This window comes from Ovis aries, chromosome 17 (genome assembly GCF_016772045.2).
Source record: "Ovis aries strain OAR_USU_Benz2616 breed Rambouillet chromosome 17, ARS-UI_Ramb_v3.0, whole genome shotgun sequence".
Classification (NCBI taxonomy): domain Eukaryota; kingdom Metazoa; phylum Chordata; class Mammalia; order Artiodactyla; family Bovidae; genus Ovis; species Ovis aries.
In genome coordinates, this window is record NC_056070.1 from 58,679,449 (window position 1) to 58,693,799 (window position 14,351).

Here is a 14,351-nt window from a genome sequence, read left to right on the forward strand (position 1 = left end):
AGTTGTGTCCGACTCTCTGTGACCCCATGGACTGTTGAGTGGTTCGCATTCATTGGTATATTTTCATTCCCCGCCTTACCTCCCTCTCCCCTCACTTCCTCAGGATCCTTGGGCGTAGAATGCTTGTTTAGTGATGAAAGAGAAGTTAGTCTTCTAGTGGGAAGAATCTGCCTGCAGTGCAGGAGATGCAGGTTCAGTCACTGTGTTGGGAAGATCCCCTGGAAGAGGAAATTTTCGGCAACCCCCAAATCCCATGGACAAGGGAGCCTGGCTGGCTACAGCCCATGGGGTCACAGAGTTGGACACGACTGAGTGATTGAACAAGTCTTCTACTTTTCTGATTTCAGTTGCTCCCACTTAGTCTTTTTATTTAAATACCTTCTTTGATACATATTTAAAACTTGATCTTAGGCTTTCTGATTAAGACATAAACAGATACATACATATTGCTTTTATTTGAAGAAAAAATCTATGTGATAGAAAACACACCTAAAGGGAAGCAGCACAGCTGTGCTAGTAAGACAGCAGTATCGCTTATGCGTTTGGCCCTGTGCCAGGCACTGGCCTAAGCGCTGCCTGTGTATACTAACTCATTTAATCAATTCTGAATACCATTATTCTCATTTTACTTGTAAGGGAACTGAGAGACCAAGATTAAATGATTTGCTCTGGGTACTTCTACCTCCAGCTAATAAGTACAGAGCTGGAAGTCAAACCCAGGAAAACTGGCTCCAATCAGATCAAGTACATGATGATTTCTCTAAGTGGAATGAGGACTACCAGTTAGTACAAGGACATACCATTTTATTAAACTGATAGGAATTTTTAAAAATAGGCCATTGGGAAGGAGGTTATTTGTGTTGATGAGACTACTGAAAAGCATATGGTAGCATCCTTTTGTGAGTTTGCCAAAGACTAAAATATTTGTAGTCTTTGGTAATTCCGCATCAAACAATCTCTCCTAAGGAAATAATTGAGGAAAATAATGTTCAAGGATGTTCGCCAGTTATAATAATTATAATAGAAAAATGAAGACTGTCCAGTTATTGAATAAATTGTTTTCTCCAAGCAGTGAATAGTATGAAAATATTAATTATTTTTGAATGGTGATTAGTAATATAAAAAATATTTATAGTAAATGAAAAAGGATTTGAAAAAATGTTTATATACAGAAAAACAGGAAAGTATGATGCTGATAATTATTTCTCATATGATAATGGAAAATAATTTTTTCTTGTGTGATTAGTTTACTTTTTTGTTTGAACCTTTTCCTTGGCCAGGTATATTTAGTTGGAGGAAAACCCAAGTGGTCCAAAGAGAAAGCCTAAATGATGCCAATACCAGGTTTTACTGAGAATTTTCATTAAAGATGAGATTTCCGCATCTCATACTGTGAAAGGAAAAATTAGTGAATTTCAGACAGTTCTAGTTTGGATGTTTGTCTTTTTGGAATCTTTTTTTTTTTCTTTTAGTGAAGCTTTTTTGGGGATTGAAGAAAACTGATAATTTTTTCTTGGAGATGTTCATTATAGTGATTGTTTTAGGACTTCAGCTTGTTTTAGTTATGTTAGTTGAAGGTAACAGTTATTTTTCTCACCTGCGGTGCTTGTTTTTCGAAAAGCAACTTCTTGACAAAAATTACTAACTTGGTGGTTGTGAGTGGTGTGAGGAAGGGGAATATGAGTGAGTAAGGGTTAAATGCAAGGGATACATGGACTCTTTGGTACAGAGTTATGTTATGAATAAGTTTTACTATCAGTTTTGAATACATAGTTGTAGTTCCTAGTCAAGTAAGGAATTCAACTTTTGTGTTGAAACATCCTTGAAACTTAGTTCTTTTTAAACCTAATACTTAAGAAATTTTAGAATACAAATTCACAAGACAGATCAAAGATAGAGGATCTGCTCTCAGCTGAGTTAAAGTTACTGTGTTTTAAAATTTGTTTAGAAAACAGAAGACCAAAGTACACTAGGGAACTGTTATAGAAGGAAAGCTTTTCTGTATGCCACACACTAAATAGCAGGAATAAATTGCCGATAACATTCCATTAGTTTATTAGCAGGTTATTTTGGCTTTCATAATGAAGTACTATGTTACTGCATTGTATTTCTCCAATTAAAAAAGATTTAAACTAGAGTTTCTGGATGGGATGAAATTGAGGAAATTCTTTGAAAGAAATTATTTCAGTTCTACAGATTCTTACTTGACTTCTAAATATAATTTATGAGTTAAATAAGGAATAATAATATAGAAAGTATTCTAAGCAATAAGTATAGGGACTTTATAGTAAATAATAGGTAAAAAATGGTTCAACAGGAAATGATTACTTTTTTGCTGTATTTTGATATATAATATATGTAGAAATCTTGATAGGAAGAAATGAACTTTTTACCCCCTTTAAAAAAATCAAGGATTGACAGAAATTCTTCAGTGGAAGAAATCTTATGGTAATGAGGTGTACTGTAAATATTTATTTTTAGCAGATTTATTTTTCTGTATTGAAGCCTGTTTTTAGTGTTTTTATGTGAAGAAAACAGTCAAAATTGTAATTTTCTTTTTCCAGGCTGAACTAACAGGAATCAAATGGCGTAGGTACAATTTTGGAGGGCACGGGGACTGTGGACCCATAATTTCAGCCCCAGCCCAAGATGATCCAATCCTGTTAAGTTTCATCCGCTGTCTCCAAGCCAACTTGCTGTGTGTATGGCGCCGTGATGTCAAACCAGATTGCAAAGAGTTATGGATATTCTGGTGGGGAGACGAACCCAACCTAGTGGGTGTAATACATCATGAACTACAGGGTAAGTTTTTTTTTTTTTCCTTAAAAATTATTTGCATTATATATGTTTTGAATAGTGGTATATTCTGAAAAGGTTATAAAGACTTGCTGAGAAGAAAAATCCAAGTGTTTAATGGATTTGTGTCAAAGGAACCTCCTTACTCTAACCCCTCTTCTTTCCACCCCTGTTTTATTCAGATTCTTTCCCATTCATACAGTACCTTGAGAGCCACTCTATTATAGTGTCCCCTGGGTGTTTGGGTTGGAATTGAGGCTAAGATCTACTGTATTAAAATGATAGTGAAATGTGAGTTATTAGCAAGTCAGTGAAATGAAAAGAATTATTATTTTTTTTCTTTTTGGACTCTTGCTGTTATGGTTTTTGCCAGCTGAACTCTGGTGGAAAATTGTAAAGTGATAATAGGAACTTAGTGCAAGCCTTATTGGACAGAATTATGAGGTGTCATTGCATAGTATATTTGAAGAAAGATTCATGTAAAGAATCTACTCTGGTTTTGTAGCAAGTTTTCCTGTGTTTTGTTCCTGCTTTTTATGTAAGTAGGTGATTCCAGGAATTATTTGCTCTAATGCTGCCTAATGTTTAACTTCAGATTACCTCTGATATCTGGAAATTTTGAATTAATATAAGACTTTGATTTTTCTGAACTATTGATACTTTTTGTATTTACCACCAATTTCTAACCAGAGGAAATTTTATTGATATTCTCTGAATTTCTTATAAAAACGTTTTTACCTCTTTCCTTAAATGTTTTCATCTAGTATGCTAAAGAAGTTTTCTAAATCAGGGCTAATTCTGATTTTTCGTTTGGATAGGCCATTAACTCTTTTTGACTTAGTCTCCTAGAACCAACATTTATAGTGTCTAAATCACTCTTATTAATTTGTGGTTGAAAAATTTCAGTTAGTGTTTGAAATGTTTTGTTAGTACGTATATTTAATTTTTTTTATAGGAAGGAGTAAAACTATCTTTAATGTATCTGAGGATCTATTTTAAAGCATCTAAATTTCCCTAAAGGATTTCCTGCCAACTTCTGCTTGACACCTTCCTGGCTTTTCTTTACAGCCACTTTTTTTAATCTGTGATATCTCCTGCCACAACAGCCAGAGGGCAGTAAACCACAGTGGACTAATTGAGCTGTTTAGTTTATGGTCCATTTGTTCAGCTCAAACCTTTCTTCCACAGTTTTTTAGAGTATTTGGTTTATATATATATAAGAATCTATTCTGGGTAAGATTGCTTACCTAGCTGGTTAGTCAGCAAAGTCTCAGAATTATATACATCTCAAAGCTATTACATGTAGTTTGCAGTGAACTCAAGGTAAAATTAGTTTTAAACATCTGGTTTCTGTTTAATCAGAGTTTTTAAAATAAGATACCTCCTAAAAGATAGCATTTATATTTATCCATTTAAGTATCAAAGCATATCTTTTTCTTCTTTCACAGTATTTTGCACACGTGGTAGAGGAATAATACAGCTTTTTTTTTTTTTCCCGTTTCTTTCCCCTTCATTTTCCGTGATTGTTTCTGACTCAGTCTCACTCTCTTTCTTTTTCCCTGTTGATCCTTTATGTCTTAACTTTTTGGTCTGGTCTTTACTGTTAGCAACACAAATAATCATTTTATAATGAAGATGAAACCAAACCCAACTGTTATTTAGGCTTATTTAGTTGATGTATAAAGTTATTTATCCATACCAAAAAGGCACATGGTCAGTGTTTTTAGAAATAACTTACTAAGTTACTGTGTTATTTCTCATGGATTTTGTTACTGTGTTAATGAAAAGATGTAGCCTGTTTGAATATTTTATAGTTGCTATAGATTGCCTATGTACATTTGTTCATGTTTTAAGTGGTTTTTTTGCGGTAAATATTTAAGATTAAATTCTTTTAGATAGTTTTATAAATTACAGAAATATTACACTTTAATTAGAAAATTAGGAAAACAGAACTGCCAAAGGAAGAGAACAAAAAACCAAGAATCCTGAAGTCTAAAGCAGAGTTTTAATGTTTGATGTTTCTATGTATAAATGAAAGTGGTATCATACTGTTTTGTAACTCAGCCCTTTTCACTTGACGGTGTCTTATGAATGTTTTCGCCTGAGAATGATTGCCTTTTAATTTTCTTCCCTATTGAGTTTGAAAACAGTGTAAACTGTTTATTTTTTGGTATGTCACCAGGGAAGTATTGGAGTGATGAAACAATCATAACTTTATTAAGTACATCTACTCTTTTTAATATATTGAATGTGTGAAAGTTATTAGATCAAGGCAAATGATCTTTTCTGTAGGTAAAAGTGGTTGCAAAGAGTAGTTTCATGTTTCAGCTAATATTAGGAAATATATGAAACTTAATTAGAAAAATGAGTGACATAAAGACTGCTTTGTTTCAAGTGAGGGAGAATATTACATGTAGAGCAATCATGGAAAAAGGATACCAGGGAAATACTGTAATGGTAGTCATACACATTTAGGATACTTGCAGTCTGTTTCATTCTCTAGTATGTGTAAGAATGATGCCATTTTGGCTAAAATAAATTTTGTCAGGATCCTTTAATATTAAGATAATGGTACCATTATTTGTAGCATTCTCTTTTTTTAAGGGACATTTTACTGTCCTTTAAAATGCTTTTTAGTTATGTTATAGGCATTTACCTTTGTTTTTACAGTTTAGCCCAAATAGCATGCTACTAAGAAATGTCACAAAGCATTGTATTTAAATATGTGCAGAAGGAGAACAATCCTATAGGATACACATAGTTTTATATTACATTTTTTGCTCAAATGCTTAAAATACCTATGAAATAGTCTATAAGAAGACTAAGACACGTTTCCAACTGGTCCCTGTCACTTGGATAAACACTTTTGGGCTCTTGTTTAGGGAGTTGTTTATATTGTATAGCATAGTGGTTCAGAGGCTTGGGTTTGAATCCCTGCTTGTTGACTTGCTTGCTCTGTATCTTTGGTCTAGTTATTTACCTTATTCGTGCTTCAGTTTCCTCACTCTAAACTGGGTTACAAGAATAAAAAAAAGTTTAAGTACTTAGAACAGCACAGAGAACAAGCTAATCTAGAATTGTAACTACTGCTGCTACTGCAGTACCAGCAATTAACTCAGACATTAAAATGAAAACATTTTTGGCAGTTGGTCTGTGTGGTATAACATTCAGTATTTGCTGATGTTTGTCAAATACTAGTTTTTTAAAGTATACTTTTAGATTGAAGTAATCATTTTTGAGTTTGTTAATGTCGATAACTAAGAATAGTAAACTATTAGAGAACAGTGAAGATGTTCCTCCGCATAGGAAATTTGTCTAGAGTGAGTCTGTAAACAGAATTTCATAACAAACCTTAAATTATGTTATAAAGAGGTCAGAACTTTAAGATTTGACTCTGTTGGATCCCTGTAATGTAGATTTGTAACTTTACTGCCTTCTGCACATAGAAGTATTGAAGGACACTGGCTGAATACTGAATATACAAGTATTTCCTTCTTTGTGTCCATCTCTAAGTACCTGTATCAACAGGTCCAATTATAAGGCTTTGAAATCTCTACCCTTGATAAATTATAGTCTGAAAAGGGTATAAGACAGGCATACAAATATGTATAATGCAGGGAACACTGTAAGTATATAAGAGAAATGTAGTAGATTGACTGTTTTCCACATTAGCAAACATTCAGTTCCAGGTGTGTGCTGTGCTGAGTCGCTCAGTCGTGTCCAACTCTTTGTGACCCCATGGACTGTAGCCCACCAGGCTCTGTCCATGGGATTCTCCAGGCAAGAATACTGGAGTGGGTTGCCATGTCCTTCCTCCTCCAGGGGATCTTCCCAGCCGAGGGATTGAAATTGAACCCAGGTATCCTGCATTGCAGGCGGATTCTTCACCGTCTGAGCCACCAGGGAGGCCCTCAATTCTAGGACTAATGCGTAAATAAGGGTTCTGTAAAGTTTTCACAAGAACACTGTAAGTCCTAGTGAGAAACCTTCTTGGTTTCTGGTCTATTTATTCAGTCTCTATTAGGTAAGAGCTGTGATCAGCCCTAGATGTGTAAAAACGAATCCTCATCTTTAAGGAGCTCACAGTCTTACTGGGGAAGCAGCTAAATGAGTCCATAATGATGATACAGTGGAGTAAGCTGCAAATGTTTAAGTTAGGGATCTCGAAGAAGTACCAGATGCAACCTCAGGGAAAGAGAATAGGGAGATAGGCCTGAAGCCCAGAGGCCGTGAGGCTTGCAGTGTCTTACAGGATACATCTGTTACATAGGTTGCAATGGAATTTGCCCTAGTCAGAGAAAGTAGCTGCTATACATGGGCCTTCGGGCAGTGAATGAACTGTGGAAGAGGCAGGCTTGCCCAGAACGTGGAATATGAGTGAGATAGTTGGGGGAAACAAAAGGTGGGGAGGTGGGCCATAGTGTGGAGTTCACTGAAGCAAGGACTTAATCTGATAGATTTTGAGAAATTGTTAAAGGTTTCTGATCAAGAAAGAGAGAATTAGAAAGATTATATATAAGATGTTGAATATGGGCAGGAAGACCATAATATTGTAATATATTATTTTATTCTGAATTGAGTTATTAAATGTTTTTAGTTTAGGATACAGATTTAAGTTAAAAAATACCAATGACTATGTACTGAACTTTATATTGATAGTTTTTGCCAATTTTATTTTATTATAACTTGGCTGTTTTTGCTTGCCTAAGTTTTTTCCCACATTTTTCAAATCTGATTTTTAGAGAATAATATATTATGCTAAATTGACTTCTTATCTACCAAACAGAATCATTTTATAAACACAATTGTTTGGTCATTTCATTGCCTCTTAGTCAGTAATGGGAAAGACATGCAATCTTTGAGTCCCAAAATCGTACAAAGAACAAGCACAGACTTCTAGGGATTGGAGTTGGCTTGACCCAAAGAACTCCTGGTCCAGAAGTATCTTACACAGATTAGCTGTATATGTGCTTAATAACGTTCGTTGAATGAATGAATGAAAAACCTCTTAAATAATTATAACATAGCGTGGTTTATCCTTTCAGAAGATTGATTTATAGTAAATACACTTGAAATTTTGAATTATTTGGTAATCTGAGAAGATCGAAACCTAGTTAAGGCATTATTATTTCTGTTTTTGATTCTCAGTGAGGTGTAAATATCCAGTGTAAAGATGCCCTCCTACTTTTGCAACTGTTAAGTTTGGGGCTAAACTTTGAGACTGTGATTGTTATTTTCCCCTATAACTTTTCACTCTGGCTTGAGGAAGAACCTGACTTTGAGCCTGTTTAAAAACAGAAGACTTCTTGAATCATCTGCTTTTACAAAAGCAGTTACAAGTTCAAATGAAGATTGTTCTGAAGTCATAAGAAAGATGGGGTCAGGCAGAGGAGAGAAGAAAGGATGAAAAACATTCAAGAGCTCACAAAGGCAAATGATGGCGATCAAGCCAAACTCTGAAAATTAATAGCCACTTATTGCTTAGAATATTAAAAAGAGAAGTATTGGCATTGAATTTTCATAAAATCATAGACAATGAAGTATGTCTACACAGGAATGTATTGCCACGTATGTGTATCTTAACAGTGTGAATTGTCAGTTGGGTTTTGGAGATTTCTGATTATCTTTGACTAAATGAAATGAATTTTAGTCAACATTGTAAATGGATTTATTCTCAGTTGCAGTGAAAAAGAATTGCTTTCTCTGAACGTAGTGACAGCTTTACATATAAAATTAATAGGAATGAAATTAGGTAAAACTTCATTTAGTTTGAAAATTTCTTCTAAAGAAATTTCTTCTGATCCCTGACGTTCCATTCTGTTTTTATATCTGTTTTGTCATTATTGATAGTTCATTTGTGATTCATTAAAATTAATCTCTGGCTAGATTGAAAAAGCTTTTTTTCACATTGTTTGCATTTATTTATTCTTCAAGTATATAAATCTGATTTTGAAAACAAGTGAATTATACCATTTTACAGCATTCTAGATCTCTAATATTAATATTTTATGTATCAACATTTATATGGAGATTTCATTACATGGCATTAATAATTCTTGAGATTGTTAACTCAGTGAATCTGAAAAGTAAATGTTACTTTAATTTTCATATTTGCTTTTACTTTGTGGAGGATAATAGAAAAATACATTTATGTTTCAAAAGAAGCTAACACTTTGATGGAAAGCATGAACCGAGTGGTAAATGGTAGCTAGTTCTGAGTAGTTGTAAAGTAAGTATTCCTTGTTTTCACTGTGTTTTGTTTTGAAAGAATTAGCTTGCTAAAAAACTATAAAATAGTAATAGTTTTCACTGTATGATTATATAAGCGCTTCTAGTGTGTAATTACTGAAATATTAGATTTAATAGAAAATTATACATTTTATTCTTTGAGAAAGTAAAATACTTATTAAGACTTTGGTAAGCAGTAAATTTATATGGTAAAATGATGGTTAAGATTTCAGAATTCTTTCATATGAAGAATAGGAAAAGATCTAATGGATTAGATAGAATTATTAGGCTAAATGTGCTTGAAATTGAGAGAATAAGCTGAAGTCTAATTTTTGAATGTAAATAAAATCGATGTGTTACCACAGGCAACTTACTGAACCATGTAATTAGTTTTTTCTATGAAAAATGAGACATTTATATAGAGATTGTAGTGAAATAGCATGTAAAGGACTTATGTTCTAATGATACGAAAATTAAACAGTTGGTAAGAAAAATTACACTTTAAAGGTGGTTGCTTTAGGGAAAAGTTAAATCATTTGATTTGCAGGGTATGTGTGTGTGTGTGTAGATTTATGTTTTGGTAAGTATGTATAAGCATTATATATAAAATTACCTACTCTATAAAGTAAACCTGAATAAAACTCCCTAGTAATGAGGTGTTCAAGTCACCACCACAAGTAGGGTTGCAAATTAACCTAAAAGTAGGTAAACTTTCTTGATGTATTCCAGCTTTTGTTTTTTTCCTTTTTGCTTGAGATGTAAGTGGTTTTAGTGATGAACACAGTTCAAAATCTTGTTCTATTTTAATAGAGTACTTTTAAGATTTAAAATAGGGTTCCTATGCATTAAAGTACTATAAAGATTTCTTTTTCCAGTAAAGCAATTTCTTTATCTCTTGTTCAGAGAGGTTGATCTAAGAAATTAAAATGTGCTAAATTGGAGAAAAATTTAATTTAAAAGCCTAATTAATTCAAGAAAAAATATGTATTTGGAGATTAAAATTGAGTGATGTAGATATAAAATTACACATTAGAGAACAAAACACTTTTTGCTACACAATTTACAAGCAAATCCTTTGCTGACATATTCAGTCAGTCTTACTGTTTGAAGTGTTTTATATAGAAGATAAAATTAGAAGTCTCTAAAATAAAACTAGGTTTTTTAAAGGAAGGAAGAAAGTGGGGCTGAATCTTGGTGGTTCATCATTGAGAGGACTCCTTGAGTGTCCTGTCCCATTCATTCATTTAAGTTAGCATACCCATAGGGAAATGAATGCTTATAAAAGTCCATGACTTAGTCATATTACTAGTTGTAGTGGAACTCAAATCCATACTTTATACCTTTTAAAATTAAAACCATTGTTGTCTCTAAAGGTACATGTAACATAAACTGTGTGATTTACTCATTTTATAGAGTAATTCAATTCTACCATAGCAGTTAAAATAAACTATTAAGAGTTCTATTATCTATGTATCTAATAAAATCTATTTTCTGAACTTACAGAAAGAGCACTGACTTGCTTAATTCTGGACATAGGGCTTATTTTTTTTGACTTTATTTATTAGTATTTTTAAAAATTAAATTGAATTTGTATCTTATATTGGAATATAGTTAATTTGCAGTGTTTCAGATGAACAGCAAAATGATTCAGTTAGGAGCTAAAATTTTTTGTTCTGTATAAAAAATGTTTTAATGGCAGAAATAACATAGTATATGCTTCTTTCCTCCCTCCTCCCAAAAGATCTCAAAGGTTTAGAAATGTTTTAAGCATTAGAGAATTATGAAATTGGATTCTGTTGCTTTAAATATTTCATGTCTAAAATTGTCCTGATGCTACCTGAGGAGTTTTTCATTGAGTATCATTATGGCTAGTAAGTGTTCAGTAATTCTCTTTACTGCTTCATCTGTGTACATATTTTTGTACAATTTCCCACAAGTTTGGGGCCACATACCTATTTCTTATAAACCCAACACTGATTAAAGGTACTCTTGGTATAGTTGCGTCTCGTTTTGATCCTGGCTCTGTCGTACTGTGATTTGTCTGTGACTTCAACAGAATAAGCATTATCCTCTGAGACCCACCTAGGATTGAGCCTAAAGGCCTTCTGCAGTAGCCACATGATCATACAGTTAGTTGTTGGGTTTTTTTTTTTTTTGGTGCTGTGATAGTGTGACTGAATATGAGCCAGTTGCCAGGCTGTTGTGGTAGAATACCTGTGGTTTGCAGTTGATCATGCAGCAAAACTGCCTTGACTTAAAACATACTAAATATTAAGGTTAAAAATTGGATAGAGTACTTTTGTGTTGAAAAGGATTGTGTGTGTACAGTGGTAAGTTGAAAGGTAGCACATTCACAGATTTGTCATGAAAAACCCCTTCCTCATATTTAATATAATGTTATATGCAAAATATATTTCATTAAAACATTACCTTTATTTATGGCTTTACCAGCCTTAGGGGGAGGTAAGACTTAATGCTAATCTTCTTGAAGACTTATTCTATGCCTTCAGTTGGAAATAAGTAAATATTTGTAGAGTGACTGCCTAAAGAAGGAAAGTGTGAACATCATCAAGAGGAGGTCTCTTCATTAAGATTATTTTTTCGCTGGTAATCTTGGGCTTGTTTAAATGTAAGCAGCTTTGATGTTTGCTATTTATAAGAGGGCAGATTATTCACATTGAAATATATTTAGTCTAAAGGAGAAAAATTTAGATATTGTCAGTTCAGTTTTAGGCAGTATATTTTTAACTTATTTTAAAAGTACCCTAGCAGATATTAATAATGGAAAGGGCGCCTGCCTTGGCACCCTTGGAAGTTTAGGATGCAACTCAGTTTAGGAAGGAAGTAACATTTGTTGGCAGTGACTTTTATGGAGACATTTATCAGGCCGTTTCTTGGTTTCATGAAGAGTATAACAAGGAGGAGCCCTTGATTCCAGTAGCACATCTGGGGTTGGAACACATACCTGGTTGCTATAGAAAAGGTTTCATTAATCAGAATCAGATTGCCAGAGCCCTTAAACCCATTCTTAATAAGCATAAGCCATTGGTATCTCAGATAGTAAAGAATCCGCCTGCAGTGTGGGAGACCTGGATTCGATCCTTGGGTAGGGAAGATCCCTTGGAGAAGGGACTGGCTACCGACTCCAGTTTTCTGGCCTGGAGAATCCCCATTGACAGAGGAGCCTGGTGGGCTATAGTCCATAGGCTCACAAAGAGTTGGACACGACTGAGTGACTTACACTTTTTCAAAGGAAATTTTACCAATCAAAGGGTTAAATGACTGAAATGAAGCACTCTCTGTGATTAGTCCTGATGTGCACAGATATCAGTGTGATGTGCAGAATGGTTGGGCAATGAGGTAGAATATACTTGGGCAAGAACATCTTCCTCGGATGTCCTGGAATACTGATTCAGCTCGTTTGCCCCCATGTTTCAATTTATAGTATTTTGTAACAGCAGTAAAATAACGTACAAAAGGATGTTTTAAAAGCATCCTTTCAGCTTTGTAAAGTATTATTGCTCTTTAATGATCTTTACTATTTAGAGTTACCACCATGTATTTAGCCAGCAGATATTTATTGAGTCTGGATTATTTTAGGTGCTGTGCAGAATGCAAAATGAATCAGAAACATACTGTGTTCTTCAGAAAGAAATACTCTTAACAGGGGGCACAACACATGTACCTAGAGCATTACTGCAAATGTCCTGAGAGGAACACACACAGTCTTACTGGAGTTATTTGGAAAGAGGCAGCACTTTGAGGAACAATTGATTCTTACTGAACTTTAAAGAGTGGGTAGAATTTGGTTATTTGGGTATATGACTGTCACAGCAAGAACATTTCAGGTATATGAAATTGCACGTGCAAAGATAGAGTAGGAAAGTTTGCAGTATCTGTGGGGAAAGAGTTAAAGATAAGTTGATTGAAACTGCATGCTTATGCCTGATGGTGATGGAGCTTAAATACTAGGCTGAGGAGTTTGGACTTAATAGGTAGTTGGGTGCCGGGGTCCTGCCCCAGTGGATCCAGGGTAATTTGAAGGGGAGACGGAGTAGGCGAGGAAAAACTTACTTATTTAGAAATATATAAAGAGATTAAGAGAAAATAGTATAGTAGGAAAATTAGTGGAGAAAAGAGGCTGAATAACTTGGTTTACATGGAAAACTAATAAAGTTCCAGACAAGGAACTTGCACCGTCTACGTTAGGCCACTGGCGCTCACTTGAATAGCGGAGGGTGCCCCGCTTTGGGCTCCCTCTCACGTGGGTCTTAGAAGCCAGGGCAAGTAAGTAGACCCCAGATGGGAATTCAGCCTGAAAAGGAGAGGGAGGGAGAGGGAGAAAGAGAGAGACAGAGAGAGAGATTTGACACAGGGGAAACCAGTCTTTCAGTGACTGGCCCATCCTCTATTGTCCGGAAAGGCCTTTTATACTTTTGATTGTACATAGAGATCAATGGATAATACAAAATTATGCAGCGTCAGCAGCCCTGACTCTTATCGAGACCAGGCTTTCTCTCTGCATACCTAGTTATATACACAAGTCTTAGGTGATTTACATTATCTTCTGGCCAGAGGGCCAATTAACATTTTACGGCCCTTTTCTGATAAGGGTCTGTCAACCAGAAGACTTATTTGGCTTAATAGTGTTGTTCTTTTCCAAAGTCTGGTGCCACTCTCAGATAGCACTAAATGAAGTTACATTCTTACACAGCAAGGACACAACAATTTATAACAATGAAAGAAGTATAGTGATTTATAACAAAGGGAAAAGTAATTAACTCAAGTCTAGTGTTGCTAACATCAAAACTACTATATTCCTATTTCTGCATCCCGTTTATATTGATTAATATCCTCCGAGGTGCCTAAAAGATAAAGGATATGGAGGCCTGGCGGCAAACATTAACTCAACAGTGAAATCCTTCACCAAACTAATTCTTAGCTCTAAAAGGCTCTATATCTTTAAGATGTTTTAAGCTTCTAGCCTCTCTCGGTTGGGGGGCTGTAAACAATTCACAAGTTGTAAAAGTCTGGGCAGACGGGTCAGGTAAATTAGAAAGCCATCAAAGGGGTTTTTAAATGGAGACATTCTTTTTATATGCAGGAGACTGTTAACTGGAGCTCTGAGTTAACTCTTTCCAGAGAAAGGTGGTAATGTCAGAAGAGTATAGTATAGCAGACAGTAAACAGACAGGTTTTGGTTTCGGAGTAGATGCTCAGGCAGAGGACCCCTTGAGACCTGACTCACCTTGCCCATCAGGCCTCTCTGCATGACCTTGTCATGGGTGGGATCTCCCATGCTGGCTCCCGGCAGTTGGGGATTTGGG

At 34.8% G+C, this 14,351-nt stretch overlaps 1 protein-coding gene across 4 annotated transcripts in view; it reads left to right on the top strand.

The window, feature by feature from the left end:
- MED13L (mediator complex subunit 13L) overlaps window positions 1-14,351 on the top strand; it is a 285,853-nt gene that overhangs the window by 30,456 nt on the left and 241,046 nt on the right. For 3 of the 4 annotated variants that reach the window (XM_015101659.4, XM_015101660.4, XM_060400794.1), the window contains exon 2: window positions 2,565-2,802. In XM_015101659.4, the coding sequence (XP_014957145.2) occupies window positions 2,565-2,802 (238 nt within the window). Of the gene's footprint in view, window positions 1-2,564; window positions 2,803-14,351 lie in introns of those variants that run through there. The other variant, XM_060400796.1, reaches the window with a different exon arrangement.